This window comes from Microcebus murinus, chromosome 30 (assembly GCF_040939455.1).
Source record: "Microcebus murinus isolate Inina chromosome 30, M.murinus_Inina_mat1.0, whole genome shotgun sequence".
In the NCBI taxonomy this organism is placed as follows: Eukaryota; Metazoa; Chordata; class Mammalia; order Primates; family Cheirogaleidae; genus Microcebus; species Microcebus murinus.
In genome coordinates this window covers 5812774-5839329 of record NC_134133.1, presented here as the reverse complement: position 1 = coordinate 5839329, position 26556 = coordinate 5812774, and the positions used below count along the sequence as shown (strand labels likewise).

General features: G+C 40.7%; 1 protein-coding gene across 5 annotated transcripts in view; it reads right to left on the bottom strand.

Moving 5' to 3' along the window:
• CADPS (calcium dependent secretion activator) overlaps positions 1–26556 on the bottom strand; it is a 483222-nt gene that overhangs the window by 139946 nt on the left and 316720 nt on the right. For 4 of the 5 annotated variants that reach the window (XM_075998808.1, XM_020284645.2, XM_075998809.1 and 1 more), the window contains exons 11-13: positions 25714–25926; positions 12213–12349; positions 8619–8806 (exon numbers count right to left, since the gene is read on the bottom strand). In XM_075998808.1, the coding sequence (XP_075854923.1) occupies positions 8619–8806; positions 12213–12349; positions 25714–25926 (538 nt within the window). Of the gene's footprint in view, positions 1–6389; positions 6549–8618; positions 8807–12212; positions 12350–25713; positions 25927–26556 lie in introns of all 5 variants that reach the window. The other variant, XM_075998810.1, reaches the window with a different exon arrangement.

Genomic DNA, 26556 nt, shown 5'->3' with positions numbered 1-26556 from the left:
TTCCAGTCCCTGCCCTTTTCTAATTATGCCTTGACGCCCTGGGGCTCAGACTCGCTGCTAAAACAAATATATCAAAGTGTTTGTATCACAAAGAGTAAGACAGGAGGCAACAACAAGCAGTTGCTACAACATTACAAGTGCACGTTGTAGCTTCTTGGGGTTGGTTATTAGTTAATTTCAAAAAAAAAAGAAGTGGGGGGAGGGGGAGGGCAAAAATATACCAGTGAGTCTTTTCTAACCTGTTTAGGGTTTTTCTAAATATGCAGTTATAACCCAGTAATATGAGAAGGTGTCATTCACCCTACTGTAAGGATGGGAGTGGTTGAGAAGTCTCTCTCTGAACGATCACTAAGAATACAGATGCTGTTGGCACGAGGACATTCATCAAAGTGGCTCGGGCTTGATCCAGGTACTGACTGAAGCAAGAACCCAACAGGTGATTAGAGAAATGATGTAAAACACAGGAAAGCATGCATTGTTTCCCAAGAGAAGAACCAATTTCCAAAATTGACACTACACAGATTTTTCCTTTTGAGGAATAAGAGGAGAAGAGATGGATTTCGTTATTTCTAAACAAACACAGACAAGCTTTAGATTCCACTCTGAAGACTCTATATATAGACTTCTGAGTGGTCAGACCAGCATCACACCCACCCGGGAAGGTGTGTGTTATCTGAACGTATGTTTTTGTGACAGTTAATTCAATGACCACAGGATGAGGACATATGGTTGAAATTTTAGAAAGAAAACATACATTAATTGATGGTTTGTCATGGGCCAGGAAGATTCCACCGATGGGATAGACGATTAAGCATAGTGCTCAAGATTTTATGTCTGGGTTGGAAAATCTACTGTTCTCACGGGGGCAGGCTTCCTTCAGGAAGAGAGTCACAAGGTATATCAGTCTGTTTTGTGTTCCTATGAAGCAAATACCTGAGACTGAGTCCTTTATTAAAACAAAAGAGGTTGATTTGGGTCATGGATCTGCAAACTGTATGAGAAGCATGGTGTCAAAAGTGTCTGCTCTTGGTGACAGCTTCAAGGAGCTTCCAATCGAGGTAGAAGGTGGAGGGAGGAGCAGGCATGCCACGTGGCAGAGAAGGAGCAAGAGAGAGAGCCCATGCTCTTTTAGACAACCAGCTCTCCCGTGAAAACTAACAGAGCAAGAACTCACGTTAGCGGCAGGAGGTCACGAAGCCACTCATGAAGGATCTTCCCCCGGGACCCAAACAGCGCCCACCAGGCCTCACCCTCCAACAGTGGGGCTGGAATTTCAGCATGAGATTTGGACGAGTACCCAAACTATAATATCAGATGGGTTAAAAGGAGACAAGCTCCCCCGAGAATTTCTCCTTGGACATCTGGGATGCAGACGTGTACTTGAAATTTGCTTGAAAATTGCCCCCCTCTCATTCTCTCTTCCGAGTACTTCCTATTAACGTAAACCTGGTTCTTTAGGATTTAGACAGCATGACTCAGCCACGTGGGCAAGGCCAGCACCTGCTCAGAGCTGGAAGGGCAACCAATGATGTGCTCACGTTCGAAAATGCAATAATGCCTGGTGTCATCAGGACACGTGAGACCAAGAGTGTGAAGGTCACTGCCAACTCCTATCCATGCCTTTCTGCTATATACAGTGCTGTATTCAGAGGTTTGAAACAGAGCTATTCCTACTACATAGCTCTTGCTGTTTCTCTTGGTGGGGGGAGAAGAGTTAAAATGCACCAGACATAATATCGTTGTGTGTGAATGAGAGAGAGAGAGAGAGACAGAGAGAGACAGAGAGCGAGCGCAGTTAGAGTAAAAGAAAAAATATATATTATTCAAATACGACTAGGTAGGCATTCATAAAGAAGAAATAAAAGGAGCCATTGTGTGACACGGATTTCGAGTGAGGGTCCAAGATTGGAGTCAAGGACACAGTTGAGAAGGCAACTGCTGTGGTCCAAGGGAGAGAAGACAGAGACCTGAACTATGGTAGTGGCATTGAGGAGAGGGAGAAATTGATCAGCTGGAGAGAGATTAAGGGCACTGACAGGGCATGGTCATTGTTTCTTTTTCTTTTCTTAAGAGCCGAGCAGAGTCCGGGGAAGTGCTCCCTTCCCAGCTCTAGCCCAGGGCACAGTAATTAAATTGTCGGGACATGCTGGGGGAGAAGAGGGAATCGAGGATGGCTCCTGAGGTTCTGTCTTGGGCAACCGGGTGGATGGAACCACCTACTGACTTAGGGACCCTGGCAGAGCAGCAGAGGAGAAAAGCGAGTTCCACCTGATCGTTCAGTTCCTGAAACCCCAACCCACAGCAATCACATGGCCTCCGAACATAGGCAGCACCTTGGCTCCAAACACATCTCCCGAAAGACTCTTTGGATGCATTTTCAGAGAATTTTATTCCTGCCCTCTTACATCTGCTTGCAGACTCAATCTACGCAGCTTACTTTGGATCGGGGCGGTTGGCATTATGGATTTGTTAATTGCTGATACAATGTACTTTCCACACAGGCCATATGTGAAGAGCCGCACTGGCATTCAAGAAATGTTAAATAATAATGTAAATGAGGAAAATTTCCAATCCCAATGATCCAAGGAACATTGACGCAACTCGTAATCATCGGAGCTGTTTGATTGCCTTGTCACTGCGGGACAGTGACCAAAGTGATGCTAATCTAAATGTCATCTAGAAAGAAGACTAAAAATATTATGGTGAAAATTAAGTACTGCAACCTTAGGAGCTGATTTAAAAATTAGAAGACATAGCAATTTACATCTGTGGATTTTGTGATCGCCAAACACAACCAGCTGAACGTGCTCACATTTTCCTTTCTCTCCCCTCTTTCTTTTGAGAAAATGGGTTCAGTTTTAAAAGAGTTGGCCCAAAACTAATGTTATTAGAATCACTTGAGATTTTTTTAATACGTGATATGTAGGCCACATCCCATATTAATTAAATCAGAATCTCTGCAGGTGTGGCCCAGGCATTAGCATTTTTAGCCTCTCCAAATGATTTGAATGTGCAGCCAAGTTTGACGATCAAGTGTGAGCTGGAGACCAAATGCTTTAGATTCACGGTTGGGAGAGGGTGCTTTTTAAAAGCACAGATTCCCAGCACCATTTAAAACCTGCTGAATCAAATTATTTGAGGATGGGACCTAGTACTCTGCATTTTAACAGACTCCCCATGTGGCTTATTGTGTACACTGGCGTGAGTGTGAGAACCACTACACAATTTGACAATCAGTGGTGGTGCCTGTTATTCCTTTAGACGTAGAGTAAGTCTATGTAAAAGAAATAAGAAATTCATGTAAAAAGGAAAAATTCAGCCCATCGCCTGGGAATCTGGTTTAAACAGGGCTTCTCAACCTATGCCCTACTGAAATTTGGGGCTTTGTTTGTAGGAAGCTCTCCTTGGCATTATAGGATGCTTAACAGTATCTTTAGCTTCTACCTATTAAATGACAATAGCACCACCCCTGCCCCAGCTGTGGCTGTTAAAAATGTCTCCAGACATTGCTAAACGTCTTCTGGGGTAGGGGGGTGGGATTATCCCCAGTTGAGAAGCACTGCTGTAAAAGATACCAAACATGTGGATGGTTCCACATCTCCCAGGGCTTGGAATTGTGAACAGCATTCGTCTCCCTGATTGATCAGATGTGTCTACATTTGATGAGAATGTTTTTGATTCACACAGGCACCTTTTTTTTATAGAGATTTGCACAGGCTTCCAGAGCAGGTAGGAGGAACCAGGTCATTGGCACCTGAGTGCCACAACTCACGTGAGTGCCAGCCCCAGGAGGGCAGGACTCCGTGTCTCCCTCTGGGACTGCCAAGTTAACAATAGGCAAGACACATTTTTTACCTAATCTGAAGCTGGTTGTGAGATCGCAATGCCAATGGCTCTATTATTCAGTTAAATGTAGCTGAAGGGCAATTTGTTTGCATGTCATGAATTTTTTAAAAATCTGGGGCAAAGAATAGATAACATCTTCACATGTAAATGCCAGTCAGGCTGGTGAAAGAGGTTTGGAACATGGTTTCCCCAATACCAAAGGCTGTTAATTAGTGTTCAAAGGAGACTTGGCCATTAGGTGGTCTAAAACTCCAGATAGACTTTGGATTTCTCCATAAGGCTAAAATTACCACGTTGATTTGGGGCACCTTTAAGGCCACTTTTAAATTCAGATGACTGCTGTAGCATCTCACTTGGAAATGTTGAAATAGATATCAAATAACTATGAATTTGGCATCTAACGCCATATATAAGTGCTAATCTTGGACAGGCAATAAGGTAGAGTTGCTACAAATGTGCTCTCTCAAGTTAGAATATCCATGCTCACACAGTTATTTGTTAAGTTGACTGAATTTATCTGAACCTCAAGCTCCTTACTTTTTGGATCACGGTAATAATGACACTCATCCCATAGGGATATAACAAAGATAAAATGAAATAACATATGCTAACAGCACTTCACATAGTACCTGGCATATAGCGGTACTTACTAAATGGCAGTGATTATCCTTATTTTAATTGAACCTTACTTATGAAAACCTCATGATGAGCTATGTCATTTGCTATTGTAATCCAGAGAAGAGAATTTTAGAGGTTAAAGGGATATTATTCATAGTATGATTCAGTCTGCCTATTTCACAGGTGAGAAAACTGAGGCACAGAAATGGGATCTGATACTCCTAGATTTATGCAGAGCAGGCTTTAACAAACTCAGGTCTTCAGCACATACAGTGCTGAGGTAGCACAAAAAGGAAGAGCTTTGGACTTAGAATATCTGGGTTTGCCATTTAAATTTGCAGATCTTCAATTTTATCATCTGCAAAGAGGATGTAAAAATAGCTAACCTGAAAATTTTATAGCAAATGTTTAAAAAGCTTGAAAGCACTTTGTCAACTGTAGAAGGCTACACAACAGATACTTATCATGATTTTCTTCATTAAAAAAAAATGCAATGTAAACATAGATTCTGAAACATACATAAACCTATCAAAGTACCAGTCAGGATCCTTACGGGTGGTTTTTCATGGCATAGGAAACAGAGCAGGCAGGAGCAAGTGCTGTCTTTCAACACCGGCCATTTGTTCTCTGCTCCGCTTGAATGTTGAGCCTTGCAAAAGCAGCACCATGGACAGCAGCCAAGGGAGGCTTCTTCTCAAAGCCTTGTCAGACTGTCAAGCCCTGACCTCCAGGCACCTGGAGCATTCTGTATGCACTTTTTTACTGAATGCAAATTCCCATTGCCTTGCAGTCTAACCCTCACAGCGAAACACAAACAGAAACCCCACTTCACCTCTGTCCTTCCATTCTGCAGTGAGGGAGATGGGTTTTCTCTGACCTTCACTATTGGACCTGATCGACAGACTGCCTTCGTGCGTCTGAAAGTGAAAGTTTGCATTTCCGTTTGGTCTGTCTATGAGTGAACTATACACATTTCATGACTTAGAAATATTTATATACTATTCTTATAATATTCATTATGTGGATACATTTATAATGATGCATAAAGCCATACATGCTTGCACGTTTGGGGTAGCTTGGCAATGCCAAGGTCTGAATCATCAGTTCCAAAACCCCAACGACAAAGCTTTAAAGTGTCAATGTTAATTTGGGGTGAGGGTAGAGGAGTTGAAGGAGGAGTTGAAGAAGACAGACATATATATTAGGTTAACACTGGAAATAATCAGTAAACCTATGTTAAAAGGGGAAAAAAAAGTCACCAATTTATCAATCCAAAAGAGCATCCCTAAAGGAAATAGGAAACAGGACAAGATAAATAAAATTCTAGAACTTACAAAGTGTCTTAAAGTTTAAGTGATTCTGTTAATAACGATTACAAATTAATATTTATAAATCAAATTAAAATTTATTTTGTGCCATTATCACAAATCATTATTTGAGATGGATTCCTTTTTAGAAGATGAATGTGGAGGGGGAGAGTTGCTGAAAATGATGGAGTCACTAAACATGTATAGGCCCATCTTATGCCGACCCATTTTATTTGCTCCTAAAACATAATTTCAAAATTATAAAGCACAGGTTGCTTATTATGAATGACTTGGGAAGGTACCAGGCCCCTAACTAGATGCCATGGAAAAAGCAATCTGACTCACAATTCTGTTTACATATTGCTCAATTAGTCTTTTCAATACGAACATGTTTTAAAAGCCACTAAACACCTGACTCAAATTTAGTCCCAATACATGGTATTTTTGCCCATTGCTAGGATTTTTTTTAATTACAGTTTTGAAAACACCCTTAAAGGAACAGAGACTTCAGGACTACACAAAGCTTGCTGTCTGCCAAGGTTGATACGATGGCATGGATGGATAGGGGAAGGGCAAAGATATCGCAAAACATAAGCCAATACACACACAGCTTCTTACCTTTTGGGCTCTTGATTTGCCTGGGTTTTGAAATCTTTTCTTTTTTTGGATTCCTTTTTGGCATCTCTTTTAGCTTCTGGTTCAGGTGGGGAGGGAATTTTGCTCCCTTCAGGGTCTGTATTTGGTGGCAGCCCACTAAGGTACGCATGCATTTGTTGACTTTGGAGAGGGGGGGTGGTCACATGAGGCATGCAGACAGGGTGGCCAGCCATGGGACATTCAAGAGCGCACACACATGCACCAACAAAAGAAAGAAAAAGAAGGATGCATCAAAAAGCAAGAGAAAATGCATTCAAACTAAAATAATAAGGAAAAAAAACGATGCAAACTTGCATAAGGAAAATCAGAACTGAAAAGAAAATAAGAAATCCAAAACTGTTTCCATGACAAGATGTATAAACCTAACTGTGAATCAAGTGGCAGTCTTACAATATGAAATCCAGACAATGTGTATCATAATTCATGATGATGTTTACCAGGGAGTTTACAAAAACACTTCATTATTTTATAACACTTTCTTATTCAGTAACATATGCAGAATACAGTGTGACAACCCAGAGAATATAATGCAACTTCCCTCTCTCCCTCTCTCTTATAAAAAATTCAGTCCAAGAGGCTGTAACAGATAGTCATCAAAGTGTACACATTTATAAAAAGCAGAATTATGCACAGATATCCCTCCCAGGTAACAGAGTTTTCATAGTATCTTTTATGCAAATAAAAGGTCACATGCTGGGCTGGCGAACCTTATAACAATGGGAGGTGACGATAACCTCGTTGCCTGTTACATATTCAAACCTACCACGCTATTGTTATCTAGCTTTAAATATTGCAGTTGCATTTCATAAAAATCCACCAGTGCTAGAGAGAGGAAGAGCACAGAACAAATCCTACAGATATTTCTGAGTTTTATAGCTTGCTGAGATGAACATGACTGACACAGTTCCGATTTTTAAAATAAATATAGTCAATGCTGGATTCTGTCACATGTGGATTTCCCCAAAGCAACGACTTTTTCATCTGAGGCTGGGTTTCTGAAGCCACCTACTTTTCCCTGGGCGTGCCCCCCCCTCTTGTTGTTGGTTGGGGAGATTTGGGGCAATACAGGCTTGTCTTTATACTAATGCGCGGCTAACATACATTGGGATAGTAAGCTGGCTGTGGCAGTGTGGAAATTTATTCCATGTTTCCAGAGCCAAATGGCAATGTTCTTAAATTATTTGCTGCTTTGCATTATTCAGAACATGGATCTTTTCCCCCAGAAGCTGGGCAAGGTCTAAAGAAAGAGAGTCCTTAGTAGAAAGTCAGGAGACTTGATATTCTAGTCTTGTTTATGAAACCCCACAAAACGAGGGGGTTGATTAGACTGTGATCGCCAAAGTTCTTCCAGGTTCTGTGGTTAAATTGTTAAGTGTTATCATCATCTCTGCCTTCCAGCTTCACCCAGCTTTCCTCAGCTCTCGAAATGTACTTGGCTTCCTCCTTCCACAGGACATTTGTACGTGCTGTTCCTTTTGCCTGGAACCACTCAACTCCTACACAGGCTTCAGTTCCCAGCCCCAACATCACTTCCTCAGGGAGGTCCTCCCTGCCATCCGGCCGCTCCATCTGACTCATGTTTCTGTATCAAATTCTCCATCAGGGAATTTTATTCCTTTTCCCTGGAGCACTAATGGGAATGGACTTTTGCCCTGGTCTGGTGTCTGGTTTTTAATGACCATCTGTACTAAATGGGTACCACAGTGCCTGACATTAAGAAGGTAGTCACTAAAGAACATGGAATAAGTGGTAACAAACAAAGGCAGGTGTCTATTGAGTTCCTGCTATGTTTCGGGCATCGTGCTGAGCCCCTTTCTGTTCTACTACATCTTCTCAACAATCCCATGAGACGACAGTCAACCCCATTTTACAGATGAGAGAACTGTGGCCCGGAGGATAATTTAATCACCAACCAGCATCACTGCTTGTAAGTGGAGGAGGTGTGATTTGTAACCTAGGTTGGCCTAACTTCAGAGGTTGCCTCACAAGTCCCGTGTGCTATTTCAAGTCTCCCGAAAGGAGAAGCAGCTGAGTTGGACCTCTGTGTTCTGTGTGTGTGTCCTACTGAGGATTGGGGATGGACAGGGAGTCAGGGAGGATTCTCAAGGCAGCAACAGCCATACACCCTCGCGAATGCTATCTTTGTGTCGTTGTTTTAGGGACATTCTAGGCGCACAGACGCGGGCTCACCTGTTCCCGTGCACGTGGGACGCACAGAAGGCGAAGCTGTAGTGGAGGAGGGTGGGGTCGATCATGGCGCCATTTTCTGCCCGTTCCAGCAAGTCTCTGAGGTAGCAGAGATGCCGGTGACACCCTCGGACTCCGTTCCGGGCGCAGTACTCGTCCAGCACGAACACCTGGCCGGGACTGAACCAGCCCTGCGTGAAGAACGGAGGACAGACTTTCTCTCAAATACAGGTTGTTTTCTGGAGAGCCGCTAGAGCTGGGAGTGGCTGGCGCTGGGGACTCAAACAGCCAGCGCCAGCACTTGCCGATGGCTTATGAAGTGCCAGCCACCGTGCTAAACACCTCTTCCCCGCCATGGACCTACGATTCTGTTACCCCCGTTACGTGGATGGGAAAACCGAGTTCGGGGAGGACATGGAATTTTCTAGATGGTGCTGGAGCTGGATTGGCAGCCTGCATGATTGTAGAGACTGAGTCTTCCCCACTTCTTGGATATTGTGCCCCACATACCCTTAAGGGATATTGGGGTGGGGTAAAATCTTTGGAAACCATGACACTAATGCCATAAATTAGCACAGTGCTTTACGCTTGACAAGGAACTTCTAGTTGAGCCTGTAAGGTAGACAGAGAAGGTTTATCTTTGTTTTCTAGACAAGGAAATGGAAATCCTGGTTGTTCAGTGACTCCCACGGACAATACAAAACAGAGGCAGGACTCAAATCCAGCTCTGTTTTATTCTAAGTCTTCTGTTTACTCTGCAGCATGAAGAAATTTGAGGGTTGGTCTACATAGATGCCAGGACTTCATAAATCCTTTTACTTTGGAAGGCATTTAAAAAAATTTTTTTTTTAAATGAAGGTAATAATATAACTCTCCAAAGAGAACAGCATGACTAAGTTTTCAAGGTGTGAATCAGATATAATTATTCAAGTAAAATGGGAGGAACTTCTTTTGCGCTGATTTAGAGTTTTGTTTTATTTTTCTTCTGGTAATGATTTATTTTCTTGCTATGGGACCAGCCCAAACTCTTCTATAAAGGGGAGCCTGAATGGGGTCTCTAATTCACAGCAGGTTCTGTGGCATGATGGGCTAGAAATTGCTAGCCCCATTATACCCTTAAGAAAACAGGTGCTCAGAAAGGCCAAGTCACTTGTCACTTAAGGTCACCCATGGACAGAACCTGAAATCAAGCATGCTTTGGGGTTTCAGTTCCTGCTTGAAGCAAGACATACACCAATGGACACGGTACTTTTTGTAAGCTGGAAGTATAGGGTGGTTTTAAATCTAAACTTAATTTTACTTGGAGGGTCTTCTCTGAGTCATCTTTTGAATATCGTTCCATCTTGGGAGAGAAAAGGCAAAAAGATTTAAGTGATTGGGGACAGGTAGAGACCATGGAAGTACGGCAAGGGGGTCCTTTGCAACCCTCTAAATCTCATATTAGAGATCTGGGGAATCTTCAATTGACAACTTGCAGCTCAGAGATGCATCCAACGGGAGACGGCATCTTTCCTATTTCAAATTATAAGTTACTGCGGAGGGCGGGAGAGTAGTCGAGGCAGTGGGCTGCCCCTATAGGCAACTTCTTTGCCACTCCATCTGCTACCCCAAATGCTAAATCTTAGAAACAACACTGCTGTGAAAGATTAAAATATATTTTCTACGACTCAGATGACACCAAGTCTTTTGTAGATGCCAAAATAGCTGCTTTGAAAAGAGTTGAAGAAATATCAATTAGGAACTCAGTCGAAGACACAGAAAAATTTATGTATCCCTGCTGGTCGGTCTCCAAAACCAACTGAAAAAAAAAAGATTGTAATAATGAGAAAATGGAATATATAGAGGCAGGAGATAAGGTCTTTTTAATTTCTGTTATTTTCTGAAATTTGGGGATGACGATTAATAGAGACAGGTATACAAATGGGGAAGGAAGCTATTTTACTCTATTTGTAATTCATTTGGGATTTTAGGCTAAAATTTTAAGCCTAGAAGGGACTAGTGGGAAGCAAGCTTCAATATTTCGTTTCTGGTTTAAATTTTAGAAGACATTTACTAACTCTCCTTCATGGTAAATTTCAAAACAAAGAAAATTGTGTTAAAACAGGATAATGTGGAAAGTCTTGGAAATAGCACACTTCAAAGAAAATCCCTGAAGAGAAGAGGAATTACACACAAAAGGGAACGATTGAAGTTCAGAGGCGTTTTTCTTACGAGTTTCATAAATGCGATTTATAATTATGTGAATAATCACATAATTGTAGGAAACACATTTGAGAAAAATTGCCTTGCAATGCAAGGTAAGCTTTTTTTTTTTTTTTTTTTTTAAAGTCAAAGTGATGTGTTCTTTCCAATTTGGCAAAGTTCAGATTCTGATGAAGGGATTCTAAACCTGAGATAATCAATGAATCTTTCATGAGACACAGATTAATAAATTATTGCACATAATCCTGTTTCCGTTTTTAAGACTATTTTATCTACTATTTTTTTTTTTTATATATTGGCTTCTGGCACTAAAAAAAAAAAAAAGAAATTTGAAATAAAAATTAGTCAGAATAGAGTTAGGATATAGCCATGTCATTTAGAAAAGAAAAAGGCTTTCGTGATTTCTATTAATATCAATAACATGCTAACCTTATTTAATTACATAATATAAACACTATATAGATAAATTAACTTTAGTGTTTGGAGTCAGGGATGAGCATTTTCATCTGTGTACAGTCATTTTATCATTTCCCCTCATCATTCTCATCCTTAAAGTGGGATTAATATAATAACATTTACCTTTAAGAAATCAAGTAACAATTTATGGTTTGCAGAAGGAAATAAATTGAGTCTTTTTTAGGCTTCTGAAGTTGGTAGTTGAAAGCCAAAAATGTATCTTCAGAAATCCAATAAAGACATAATAGCAGTCCCTTGAATTTAAATAATTTATATCTAGGTTTAAAATAGGATTTCAGGAAATGTTGATACTCCTGCTGGATTTCCAGATATCTAAAGCACTATAAAAAATTCCCTCAAAGGGTAAAAAAAAAATAAAATAAAAAATACTCTCAATATTGTGAAAAAGAAAAAAAAAAGCCACACAAACAAACAAACAAACCCAAATCAACTTAGCTTATGGAAAGGGGAGTTTATGTACGACTCATTTCAATCTTTAAAAACGATACAAAAAGAATACATTCATTTATGAGATAGGATCACCAGGCCTGGGAAGGGAAGGGAGGGGCATCTTAAACTCTAAGCTACCAAGGCAATTTTTACAAGTTCTCTACAAGCAGGTGCCAAACTCGATTACCCTCTTGGGAATATGTCTCATGTAGCAGCTGAAAAGGGGGGAAGCTAAGAGAGGGAGGCTGGGGAATTGGATCTGTCTCTACCGATAACTTCCTCCCGCTCAGCCTTGCTTCTTTGGTAAATCAAACTATCTCAGCCCAGGAAATCAAGAACACATTTCTAATTGCTAAAGGGATTCGGTGATGGGAGAAAAGAGCTTTTGACATAAAGGTAGAGAAATAGTGAAATTAGAAAAACAAAACAAACAAACAAACAAAAAAAAACGTTATGTTTAAATTGCTGTAGACCAAAGAATATACTTGCCAGGCAAGAATAGGAATCATTAAGTCTGTGATCCAAAGTAAGGCGTTGTACCATCTCAAAGAGGGAAGCGTGGTCAAAGTTACAGGGGTTGGAAGAGATAAATTCATCCATGCCATGCTTTTGAGCTCTATCTGCGTCTGTTCATTTATACATGTAGAGAGAGACACAATTTAGAGAAACACATCACATTTTCTTTGACATTTCAAATACACAAGAATTCACTAGGCATCATGAACGTTAGCTGTTTCCCCGTTGCCGCCCACCAAGTCCCCGAGATATTTTACCTCCCATTGTCAACTTGCATCACTTACTGGTGAGTTTATTGCATTTAGGCAAAAATATATTGGCATCAACATGTTTATCAAATGATCACATTTCCAGTGCATTCATGTTGTTCTTTAAAAACTAAGCACAAGACCGGAACTTCGCCTGCATTTCACCAAACACTGAAAGCAGATCGGATCTTTGCTTATAATAATAGCCTGTTTAGCTTGGGAGGTTTTTTTTTTAATAGATTCTGCCATTCCAGTGGTTATGTCTAGAGCAATTTCTCTGTAATGATTGGGATTATCTGGAAAAAGGGTTATGCTGATTTTCAGCAAAGTGACAATATTTGGATCCTCTTCTTCCAAATCCCCATTGCCAATTTAGTTTCGCAGAAGATTTGAGTCCCCACCCTCCAAAATTAAAAATAATAATAAAAAAAAGATTTTCATTGAAACCTGCAGATTGAGCTCAATGGGAATTTAGCTTGTGATAGTCAAGGATTTGCCTTACAGGGTGCTTACTCCGGGGCAAAGCTTATGGAAGAGACAAACAGAAATGTACTCAGCAAGGGCTATGATATGCCATTTATTGTGAATTAAATAGTTTCAACGTATTCACACTTTTCCTTCCAGGGTGAAGACTGGAGGCAAAACCTCCTAAGGGCTAACTAATTAGTCTCAACATGTGTAACTAAAATACTCTGTACTCAACTGGCAAAATAACTCAGAGATTTCAACTCGAGTGTGACGAAGCAGATCCTAAAGAGGTAGGAATGAAAATGCTTTTACAATAAAGGAATCGGCTCATTCCACCTCTTCTTTACTGGCTCTCTTGATATGCAGACTATGAAGAAAACTAATCTTCTATCGAATCGAGCAAGATTGTATTCATCCTCTTGCACGCAGTATTCTACTGGAATACAGGGACCTGCCAGGAACCAGAGATGCTGTCAGGGCGCAGGGAAAATCGATTTCTGACTCGGGAGTAGTTTGGACAATATTTTCATACGCAGCCTCGGGCCCAGAAGGATTTTTTCCCCCTCTCTCCTGCTTGGGGTATGGCTGGAAGCTTGGGTTATGGTAACTCTGTGGGTTAAGAGGACGATGTCTCCTCCTATTATTATTGATTGTGTGTAGCATTCAAACCTAAATACGTGGCATGTCAGATTGATACCTTCTCATTCTTAGATTAAAAAAAAAAGACACACACACAAATGCTTCTGTCATTTTTCTCCTAGAAGCCGCAAGTGGTCAGCGTTTGAACAAGATGTGTTGTTTATGCCCAACATACCAGAAGGCAAGTGGAAGAATGTGTATTTTAACAGCGAAATCCGCTCCATTAGGAAAATAAAACACTAAGATTTTTGGAAAGGATAGCACATGCGTAGGAATTACATGAGCGCATCTGAGAGAATATCTTCTTTGCTGTTATCAACTGCTTTAAATTTGTTTTCCAGAAAGTACTTTCAACTGGAGGGTTAGGTGCTTCGCCCTGGGAAGATTCTTTCGGTTTTGGTGGTTTGATCTGCAGCCCACATTTCTTTCCCTTTCGGTGCACGGTTGCTAGAAGTTGGTTCTGAGAGCAAAGCTAGCTACTTGCTTCTGGTGTGTGTGACTCCTCTGGACCAAGGCGAGTGCCTCAAACCTGCTCCAACTTCAGTCCCCCCTGGCATAATGACACTCGGGCGATGCAAATGGCACCTTTCCATCTCCAGTGACAGATTCTGCCCTCTCTACCTCCCTCCTGTCAGTCCCAGGTCAATTTAATTCAGGAAGAAAACCAAGCGTGGGGTAGACACAAATGGCTCATCCTGTCTCAAAACCCTCATCCACCACGTGCCTCTCGATTTTAACAGGCACACCAGGCATTTTGGCTAGCACCAGCTCCTTGCTCCCGGATTTCTCCGAAGAAGCTGGAAGCTGACAACTCGTCCGGGGCCTTCTTTTGCCAGTCTGGCTCAGCTATTTCATTGCTCTTCAATTACGATGGTGCAACCGGTCATTTAACTCAGGGAGAAGGGGGCTCTTTTTTTTTTTTTATAAGCGCTTAAAAATATGGCACACGTTTCAAGCCTCTTATTCTTTGTTTATTTGTTGAACCTCTTGAAGACTTTGCTGACGACCTGTTTTGCTTTGGGGCCACTCAGGAATCGGATCTGAAAAGGCGACTTGGCTGCTCTAAGGGGGACCTGAATGTAGACCCACTCCCCGCCTCCCTACCACCCCCCCAATCCATCACAATAGCTCAGTGAATACAGCTCCACAGCGCTAATTCTGGGCTCAGAGTAAGCCTAAGGAACAATTTCATTTTCACTAACATTTGCAATGCAGGCTGACGGGGAAAATAGGCTTAAAATCAGCCTGTTTTTCTTTTTCAACAAGTAACCCTGTAAAAATAAAACTTCCTTTCCCTTCTTCCTTTCTTTCCTCTTTCTCCCCATCCACATGTTAGCGGGAGCCTGGGATAGGATTTAAGAGGTGTGGATTATAGTCTGAGCTCCGTTTTTTTAAATAGCTGTAGGATGCTGGCTGGGCTCTCTCTCCTAGCTTCAGTTTCCCTATGTGTAAGAGGAGCTGGCTTTTCGGGTCCCTTTCTGCTGTCGTGGACTGTAATTGAATGATTCTTAAGATCGTTTGCACACCTATAACGTGTGGGCTGGAGCTTAAAGCAGTGAGAATTTCCAGCAAGTAAAGTGAGCAGCTCCTGGATTTTGTGTGCCCCAAATTATCATTTGCTCAGAATTAGGCTCAATTATTTTAATGGTTCTAACAACTCAAGAGTGCTTAAAAGAGTGGCTGGCTCCCATGAAATCTTTAAGCATCTCATTGAGCTTATTATATCTGGGGGGGGGGGAGTAGGAGAGAGAGGTCGGAAAATGCTATTTCAAGGTGTCAGTGAAAGAGAGCTGATTTTTAAGCTTCCATCCAAGCAGGAATTTTGGTATTTTTTTGTTGTTGTTTCTGCTATATTCCCAAGCATCTAGAATAGTACCTGGCACATGAGTAGGCACTCAATACATATCTGTTAAAAGAATGAATTTATATCATCAAAATAAATAAATTTCACTCTACCAACAGATATTTTTCTTTCCTAATTTTATGGAATATGGATGTCCTGAATTCACTGGGAACAGCGTGTTTGATGGGAGTTAGAGTAAGTAGGTAGTTTAGCCGGTGGGCTTAGTGGAGTCACAAAGACTGGGTTTGAGGTTAGCTCTGCCATTAGTAGGTATGTGACGTGAGGCAGGCTGCTTAACGTTTCTGAGTCTCCTTGTCCTCGTTGGTAAACTGAAGACAGCATTCAGGGCTAGCTCAGAGGGCTGTTGGGAGGGTCTAATGCGAAGTGCCTGGGAAGGACTTGGCTACCTGGCACACACAGTTAGGGCTCAGTCGGTATTAGCTAGGAGTAAACAGGCAGGCTCCTTAGTGCTTGCAAAGCCCGTTTGTTTCAAGTTGTTAGTGAGCCAAGGAAGTCTCTGCCTTTATAGCTAATGTTCTATCCCTTCCTTGCTTCTGAAACCACATCGTTTCTAGCTGGGAGGCCTTCCCAGTCTCTCTGCTTTAATGCTTCTTTTCTGCCCCTGCAGGATCAGTTCCTATGTCCTGTCCACGTGGTTTTGCTAAGTTGTGTTCCAGTTTCTCTGTGGTCAGGACACGGACAGCCAATGGAATCCCCTGGTAGATAATATGATCCTTGAGGGCAAGTTTCTGGTCTGTCACTTCCTCTGCCAGCTCCCAGAGGAGAGCCGGGTCCGTAGGAGGTGGCCATAAAACCGACTCACTCTGACACCTCCATCCCAGGAAGCTTCCCATTGACTTTATTAAGGAGTCACACACATGGGGATTCAGATGGTGTCTTGCAAAAGTGGGAACATGTGCTCTTGGGGGGGGGGGAAATCTTATAGAAGGAAACAGAATTCTAGGTGCAGGTGTCTTTGGATACCATTCAGATTGTCTGCCTGTGTCTCCATACATGTCTAGAACCATATGCATTACATATGTTGTCTATTTTAAAATAAAACACTGCAGTGGTCCAGCTGTTCCAAATTCTGTTTCAAAGAACTTGTGGGTGCTTCCCAAGCAGCACCATACAGTCATTCTTGCACTGCCCTGGTCTGTTCTTCTGCGGTGCCGAACATTAAAAAATAAATGTTCTTTGCAACTCCATTTCTCCCCCCTGTGCAAACAATTGCAATTGGTTGATTAAAGGGGGGGGACAACTTAAATGTTGACATTAGCAGAAGGAAAACAGCCTAGAGCAAAGCATGAGAGAGTCAATTCCTAAATTCAGGACACTTTAGGAATCACTTCTTTTGCCAGTGTTTGGCATGTGCCAAGAGGATGAAAATGAATGTGAACATTAGGTTCAGCAAAATAGAATCAGGAGGGTAGAGTGGCTGCTTAAAACACCAGTGATGTCTGGCTTATCTCTTGTTTTGGGAGATGCACACTAATGCTCTTTTTTTCATTAACTGGTATTTTTTTCTTTTCCTTTTATCTAGAAATCAAAGATTGATGACATTTTAAGAACCAACTTCAACCATTGCCTTTGCCAGACCCAGCCTTAGAAAGCAGTTCCAAAGTCCTGCTTGGTCTGCAAGGCTACCGAATGCATTGAGATATTGCAAGTAGGCAATGCCATTTCTTGGACTCTGCTGCTAGGGCATAAGTCAACACACCTTCCAAACAACGCTGGCTGTTCCACTTCTGGGGTTTAATTGCATAAGGATTTTTGCAGTCCTTTGTCGCATGGGCGTAGGAGACTGACTAACTTCACGCTAAACTTAGCTGAATAAAGCTTATATTGGCACCTAAACCACACTGAGAAATTCAAAGCACTATCAATGGTATTAACAGAAGCAGGCTAATGACCACACAGATTTATGGAGGGCAGGTGTACTTTCCACGGGGAACTAGTCTCCACCCTGACTCCAAATTTGCTTGGAAACAATTCTGGTTCGGCATTTAAGGACCGTTGGGAAAACACTGGTTCTGAAAGTGAGACCATTGTGTGGGTTTGATGCCCTCATTTAATCTCCTCCATTAAAATCCAAGTGATATGGTCCCTAATTGCTCTGCCATTTCTGTTGTTCCTTAGTTGATCGTGATGTCTGGGTTCATTTCATGTTTGATAGCCTTTCCCTTTTTCCCTTCCTCAGAAATGGAGAAATATTCACGATTCTTCATGTTCTCTTATCTCAATAGCAAGCACGCTTATGCAATCTTGTTTCCGACATATATATTTTTAGATAGGTTTGCGATAATGTCTACCAAATAAATGTAGTTTTCTTGGAGGGATAATATAGTTTTCAAATGTTAATGTTATTGAGACTTTCCTATTTTTCCAACAGTCAAGGGATCGAAGACAAAAGGTCAAATCTCTCTCTTTTATTTATTTTGTAATATTATATTTTGGAGATTTTTATGGGCTAGTGGAAAAGACAAGGCTGCTGTTGAAAATAATTATGATTGTATTGTTAACAAATTGTCTGAAAGGGGCTCTTCTCTCTCATGAATTCTTTTTATAATAAAGCTAGAGGTAGCTGTTCTTACCATTGAAATTTAGAGCATAGTTATAGCTGATGCTATCTCTGATGGATTGCTAGAGGCAAGAGAATAGCTAATGTAACTCTAAAGTCATCTGTGAACCCAAACTGCAAATTAAAAGGTGACTTTGTATCTTTCTTATATGGAAAATGTGTGCTTGTCATATCTACTTGACAGTACAAAAGAGAATGTATAGTTTGGACAATAACGAACAATGACAGTAGTCAGCCTCATCAGAAGACATGAAATAAAGAAATGACAATGATTGATGGCAGCTGGCTGTTTGTGGATTTTTCTAGAAGAGTTTTTCTTGGCATCGTCAAGTATCCAGGGGATATTGTGCCCTGCCTGAGCTCCACACAGCAAGCAAAAGACTGGTCCTCCCATGCCTGCTGCCCAGAGGCACTCAGTGGACCACTTAATTGAGAAACAACTTAATTCCTCCATGGTCTTTTTGACTAAACCAAGATCACTTGAATGGCCCAGAAAGGAGAGCTTCTTGGAAAGCTATCAAGGGCCACATTGCATTTTGCAGAAATCTTGAATTTAAAACTGCTATGGCAATACCCACAAGAGGATAAGCATGTGATGTTTATTTCAATGTTAATTTCTAGAATACTTTGTGAGGCAGCTGCTTTGCGTAAAAATCACAGTAGAGACTTTATCAATGATCTCAAACCAAATAAATGATTTATAATTATCTTTGCTGAAGTTACTGCATTCTCAATTAATTTACAGAGAACTTGATGTTTTTACGTTCATAAACTCCAACATGAGCAAAAATAAATTTTCTATACTTGAATAATAAAGGATTTTACTGTAAATTACTATATGACATGAAAATACTCAACTAACTAGTGAATAAATATGTTAAATGTAGCTGAAGTAGTTAACAAGGAAATGAGCCTTCATTTAATATGGTCTATGTAGATCATATCGTGGTGTTTGGAAAATTTTGAAGTTGGTAGTGGTAGTCTATTCTTTTAAAAAGTAATTTGCTTTTACAATGAAAAGGAATATAATTTATGGTACAGTTTTGGGTTGTGCAAATTAAGTTGATATTGAATTGATTCTTTGATATTGCATCCTGCTACATAGCAACTGCAAGTTGACAATACAAGAAGATATAGCAAAAATCTTATGACATAAAACTATAGAAAGGAATTAAGGCAAACAACTATTTTAAAATCTACTAGGATAGCAATGCATTGTTGTGCAAATACATGTAAATTCGCTCAGAACAGAATTCATTCAGTCATCTACTCATCCATCCTTTCTTGCATTCTTTAAAAAAAAATTAGCAAAATCCTAAATTCCCACTAAGTTTACATTCTCTGGTAAGCTTTTTAAAATGCCTCATCAGACATTCAAAGGAAAGTAAAGTTAAATTAAGTATCTGCTTGGAGTGGTGAAAAAGTCTGTCTGCTAGCCAGGGGTACATTTATGCAAAATAAAAGGAAAAAAAAAAAAAGAAAGGGAGAAAAAAAGCAAATTAAAGAAAGAAACAAAAAGAATTTGAAGAAAGGACTATTATTAAATGGTCAGGAGAAATGATATGACCTACTTCTTCTAAATTAGCATTCAGAATACTCAAATACATATTTGCCTGCTCTCTTGACCAGATTTTTCTAGCTCCTTCTAATGTCAAGTTTTCCTGCAACATTTTTTTGGTGGATAGCTTTTTGCCTACGTGAATAAAGGAATTGTGTATTTGTTTTTATTAATAACTCAAATAGTGATGAGAAAGACTTCTTGATTTATTTTTTCTCTTACATGAGTATTTTTAGAAAATTAATACAAATACAAGTGACGTCAAAAAAGCTATTGTTATTGTTCTAGGGGGAATAGCAGAACCTTGAAAACCAGAGGTCAAAACCCTCCTTGGCATCGTGAGATTGTGGGCACAAAGCATTTGTAAATAAGTGACATGGACTCAGTCATGTCTTTAATTTCCTGTTGTTGTGTGTGGTAGTCCCATATATTGTAGCTCTCCTTTTAAAATTAATCCTCCACTGGGCCTTACGTTAGAACACACCCTTAAACCAGGTAGAATGCATTCTTCAGTGTTCAAATAATGCATTGATTTTATCAATTGTATTTTGCAATTTTTTTCTAGTCTTGCTCAGTTAACATCTTTGGATTTCCTACTCTGCCTTTCTGTGTGTTAAGGTATTTGTGGTTACCACACCATTGGTACACTGACCATTCTGATCTTTGGAATGGGAGAGGAAAAACAAAAACAGCAACAACACATTTTCAGAGTGCAAAATGATCTGTTTTCAGGCATTAAGCAGTCAGGTAGCTGTGAATTCCATGAAACAAAGGCATTCTTTGCCATTTTGTTGAGATGTTAATCAATATTCTTGGAATGAAAAAAAAAATTAGGAGATGTTAATGGCTGGCTTTACTCAAGGATCATTTGATGCCAATATGAAAGCCAAGGAGAGGAGGCAATTATGCACACATCACATGCATCCTAGTTTCAGTATGGAAGCTTACATTTCAAACCTAAGGTCAGGAAAATAACATGAAAAGTTTTACTACAAAGTCTAGACATGAGGAAGATTTAAGAGGAGAAGGGAGAGAAGCACATTGCAGGTGTCAGATAATCTAGTCTGATTATCTGAGCTGTGCTAGCTATAGGGGAGCACTTACCCTTCAGTCCAGCTAGAAGTTAGCAGGGTAAGAAGGAACAAACCAGAATAACATAAAGACTAGCAACAAGGCTCAGGAAAGCAGACAGGAGTTCTAACCTAGCAGCTAAAGTTCTTGGGTTCGAGCAAAGATTGAACAAGAAAACTTAAACAAAACAAAACAAAACAAAACAATAAAAAACAAAATCAACCTCCCCCAAACCAACAGTAACCAAAATCCCCCCTAACTGTTGAAGACTGTTCAGGTGCTAACAAAAATAGAACAATTCTCGAAAACCTCCAACTTTGGGCGTCTATGACGTGATTAACAGTTATTAGTTGAGAAACAGACATTAAAATGACTCTTTGCAAGTGATATTGTAAATAATCATTGACCAAATGTCAAAATTTAAAATACCTCCTTCCCCCACCCCACTTGAGTGAGGATTGAGATACTAATTTTTACTGTTCTACCAACGTCATGGACAGGGAAAAAGTGTATCAAGGATAGGCCACTTGGCATAATAAATCGTGGCAACTTTCAACTACAGATTTGGACATCGTTTTCAAGATAAACAACACTGGCCTTAAAAATTGGAGAATTGCAAGTATTGGTTTTTAAAAAAAGTTGTGTAGCTAGGTAATGACTTAATTTTTAAAAAATTTTAACAAAGAAAGGAAAAAAAATTAAATCAACAATGACACACACAAAAAAACTACAAAAGAACAAAAAAGTTTCAAAGGTTGATGGAACCCTCCCCAAATCTTTGTAGAGTCTCACACAAACTAATGAATAGCAGGATCTATTTTTTCAGGTTTTGCAATTCCATATAAATAACTCCACTCCACTCTTTCTTAGACATGTCTTTTCATTTTGAAATTGCAAAAAATAAAAACTGCACCAAGGAGACTGTTAAACTGAATTTAGAAAGACCCAAATAAACTCACAATTACTCCCAAGTTTTTCCAAACTATAAAAATGTTCCATTCTTAAGTTTCCCTTGAATAGACAGCCACATGACAAGACTGGAGTGTTTATTTTTTTCTACCCCAAAAATATTTCTATGTTGCTTCCCTTTTCTACGTAGCTTCCCTCTGCCGAGTAAATACTAATCAAGCCATTACGACGTTAAGGCATTGAAAGTCATTCTAAAAAACTGTTCACTAGCAAGAATGGCAAATCCTTTGAACAAATATTCACAAACAGTATTTAATGAGATGTGTGCAGAGTTACATGGTTAACAGTGACCCTTACCTTTTGGAAGTCAAGGAAACCTTTTTAAAATGCAATACTTGATTTTTTTTTTTAAAGAGAATCTGTGATTAATTTTTGTGATGTGACTTAATTTAAATAAATCGGTGTATAGATTGGCAACCAAATGTAAGTGAAGGACCAAAGCTTGCCATTTATAACTATGTTATGATGGTTTTTCATTTTGTCTTGCTTTGCAGTACTGGATGACCAACCCATCCCAGTTTGCCCAGGACTGAGGGGGCTCCTGGGACGTAGGACTTTCAGTACTAAGAGTAGGAAGGGGCTGGGCAAACCGGGAGGGGTTGGTCACTCTACGTATGAATCGACACGGTGGGTTGGGTCGAGTTACCCAGACTGATCAGACAGTCAAGTGAAACAGACTTGTTCTATTTAACAGCGATGGTTTGAACTTAACAAATTAAAGCAGCTGGGTAGTAATTGTGAACTAACCACCGTGCGGGGGCAGACACCACTAAAAATTAGGATATACAGTCAGCCCTTTGCATCCATCTGTGGATTCAACCAATGGCAGACTGAAAATATTCAAAAAAATTTACATCTATAGCGAACATGTATGGACTTTTTTTAGTATTATTATTTTTTGTCATTATTCCCTAAACAACATAGTACAACAACTATTTATACAGCACTTACATTGCATTCTGTGTTATAAGTAACCTACAGATGATTTAAAGTATATGGGCGGATGTGTGCAGCTTATATGCAAAAATACTTGTCCATTTTGGATCAGGGATTTGAGCATCTGTGGATTTGGGTATCTACAGAAGGTCTTGGAACCAATTTCCATGGATACCCAGGGAGGACTGAACTCTGTCACCCCAACCACTTGATTGATTGATTGATTGATTGATTGACTGCCTCTGATACCTAACTACCCAATGACACCATAGAACGTAAACTTCCTGGTTCCTTTTTTGATTTTTCTCATGGGTTTTACATCCCTCTAACTGCACATGCTTAGGTGCAGAAGGCTGGGCTGATTAAATCCCGACTGGTTTTCTCTGTTGGTTTCTAAATTATGGGGACAGAAGCCACTCTTGCTGGTACTCTGGCCTGGGTTTTTAGAAGTGCCTACACTAGCAATAGGTAGAATTTGGAGCAGTGTTGAGGCTCTGTGTCAGGGATAATAAAGTAACCATGCGACTATTGGGATCAACACTGCTGGGCTGAAACTCTGGGTAAGGATTGCCATTTATTTCAGGGCCAATGGGTACGGTTGTGCAGACTGGGCACTGCACAACTCAATGGGCACCATTCGTAATTTTGTCTCTGTGAAAGGTGCCTGCTGTAGTATACAATCTGTACATGGCTGATTACAGTGGTCTCATTTTTATAGAAACTGGTAGATGTGGTAGGGCCTCATGCTTTCTGGAGCCCCCGGATGCCTGGGCAGTGATTAAGGATATAGCAGAGAAGAAGGTAGCTCAACCACCAGGTACTGATAAATCCTAGAAACATGCATTATCTGACCTTTCTAACTCATCTCTCAGCCTACTTCACATGCTCTCTTAAGGATTATATTATTTACCCTCCAAACTGTAACCCTTAGGATTTTGCTTTGGACGCTCCCTTTAATAAAAGTTCCCTATTTCATCTAGGTAGTGACCAAGCTGTGACTATGCAATTGAATCTTTCTGCTGCTGCCCAATGACTAGTATTTTCATTTCACAATGAAATGAAGCCCTCTCCACTGCAGAAAACCTATATCAGGAGCCTGTGTGCATTTCCATGGAGGGACATCCCTTCCTCAGCAGCTTCCGTCGCTAGTTTTCTTCTTAAACCAATGTCTGGTTTCCATTTAATTTTACGACCAACCTGGGAAATGGCAGGACAGAGACACTGAATGTAAGGCGAAATGACTTTAGAAGAAATGGAGATTATTTGGAAATAAGACTAGCATTTTCCAAATATCACCTGATACATATGTTTTATGAGGTTGATTTTGATGGTGATTAGAATTAGAATTTTTTTTTCTTTCTGATACACAGATAATTCCACTTTGGGTGAATACTATGGGATGTGTTGTCTCCGAATGTATTACAAACGAGTGGTTCGGGCAGGAGGAAGGGAGGGATCCCACCACTTAGTAGTTGTTGTAGAAAAATTAAACAAATGTTGGGTAACCGCTTAATTTCCACTAATGACTGTTGCTCTCTTCATTGCTCTCAAAAGATGAGCCAGAAGGTGTTAGAGAAAAGAAGAAGAGAGCGGGGAATTGGTGGTGGCCGTGGGCAGGAGGGCTGGCCCTTCTCCTTTAAGTCCCACTCCAATTTCTTTCTTATTCTTTCACAATTTTCCGCGTGGAAATCCACAGTGACTGTTATTTACAATGTCCCACGAGGGTGTGCGTCTCCCTTTAAGAGACCATTAACGCTGGATAGGAATTTCTGGGAGCATGTGATGGTTAGAATTTGTCACCCCCCGACAATGTCGTATTTCCTGGTCAGCAAGGGTGTTACAAGGTTTAAGAATATAGTTTTGTCAGACAGAAGTGGAGCATGGCAGTGGAATTCACTGAAAAGAGAATTCACCTCCATTTAGTTGCTGTAGCTGCAAAATCATTTCATGCACATCTATCTATCTATCTATCTATCTATCTATCTATCTATATATATATATTTTTTGAGACAGAGTCTCGCTTTGTTGCCCAGGCTAGAGTGAGTGCCATGGCATCAGCCTCGCTCACAGCAACCTCCAACTCCTGGGCTCAAGTGATCCTCCTGCCTCAGCCTCCCAAGTAGCTGGGACTACAGGCACGCGCCACCATGCCCAGCTAATTTTTTCTATATATATTAGTTGGCCAATTAATTTGTTTCTATTTATAGTAGAGACAGGGTCTCCCTCTTGCTCAGCCTGGTTTCGAACTCCTGACCTCGAGCAATCCTCCCGCCTCAGCCTCCCAGAGTGCTAGGATGACAGGCGTGAGCCACCGCGCCCGGCCAACACATCTATATTTTTGCAAAGGGCTGCAAAGGAGAGACTAATGCACTGGGTCTTCAGGGTAAGGCAAAAGTCTCTCTTTAGGGTGAATGTTTGGAACTAAAATGAATTGCTTTATTTTGATGCTTTACGTCTCCATTTTCTTTGTTTTAATAAACATTTCCAAGCATAGACTGGCCTCCACCTTACCATGTTTATCAGAAGTGTCGGGAGATAAAAGTCATTTTAGGTAGCAAGAAATTAAATGGATGCAGAGGTAAGAGGAGAAAAAAAAAACAATTAGAATATGAACTAGGGCTGTTTAAGGAGATGGTTTCATTTTTGGGTCTCTGATATTTTAGCTCAGAATGGGATCGTAGGTACTATGTTTTGGTTTTTATGTTGTTTTTTTTTCTTCGCTGCATGTGATAATGTCATCATTTATTTTTAAATGGTTCTAACTTGCAGATTTAAGTTTCCTTCAAATTGACCCTATTTTTAAATTACTTTTAATAGAAAGAAATGAAGCAAGGACGTACATAATCTACGATCTTTGAAGGGTAAATACATGTTTGGCTGTGAATTCCAGACTCTCACCAAAATAAAGGGATAAGAAAATCCACCTAAAATACACTTTCCTTTGTTCAGTGCTTGGGGGAGAATGTCAAGTATTGCACTTTAAAATTACTTTCAGCTAACATCTCGTCCCACCTTTCCCCCCTGAATTCACTACGTGTTTTGAGCAAATATGGTTTCATAAATCTTAAACAGAAAAGCAATTCGATTTTCTAATTCAACTTTGGAAGATTGACCTTACCCTACAGGGCTATTAAAAAAAAAAAATTGGCATGTTTACTTACAAAATTGAGAGATGGGAGCATCCAGCTGGGGCACGTTCCCCCCCTTGGCGTTGAGCTTTTGGACCTGGGTCGGGGGCACAGGCTTGTGTGACTGCCCAGTGGCCCGGTACATGGCTTGGACCCACAGGATGCGATCTTGCTCGTCGTCACTCGCGAATATCACCGTGTCTCCTTCCTTGACTGCATTGAAGAAGGCTCGGCCACCCTCCAAACCTGGGGACAGAGGGAGTGGCAACTTCCATGAAGCCGACTGGCAATGTCGCCAGCCAGACGTGGTCCTTAGAAGAGCCACCTGTGTGGCTTTCTCTTGGGCTGGGGGAGAGGCAGGCGTGATTCCTCTAGGATGGGAGGTCGAAGCCCCACTTGGCCACAGAGAGGGGCCATGATGTCAAAGAGGCATTTCTGAGCCTGGCTTTTGTCGCTCTTTGTCCTGCTGGGACAGAACTGTCAAGCAGGCTGCCTAGCGCCCAGGCAAACATCTGCGCATCCACGCGCTCTTTGTTTTCTCATCTTTAGAATGGCCTTTATCAAAACATCCTCAAACAATAGATGCTGGCGTGGGTGCAGAGAGAGGAACACTCCTACACTGCTGGTGGGACTGCAAACTGGTTCAACCTCTGTGGAAAGCAACATGGAGATACCTCAAAGCGATACAAGTGGATCTACCATTTGAGCCAGCAAAAATCCCACTACTGGGCATCTACCCAAAAGATCAAAAGTCACTTTATGAAAAAGACACCTGCACTCGAATGTTTACAGCAGCACATTCACAATCACAAAGCTGTGGAAACAACCCAAGTGCCCATCAATTCATGAGTGGATTAATAAAATGTGGTATATGTA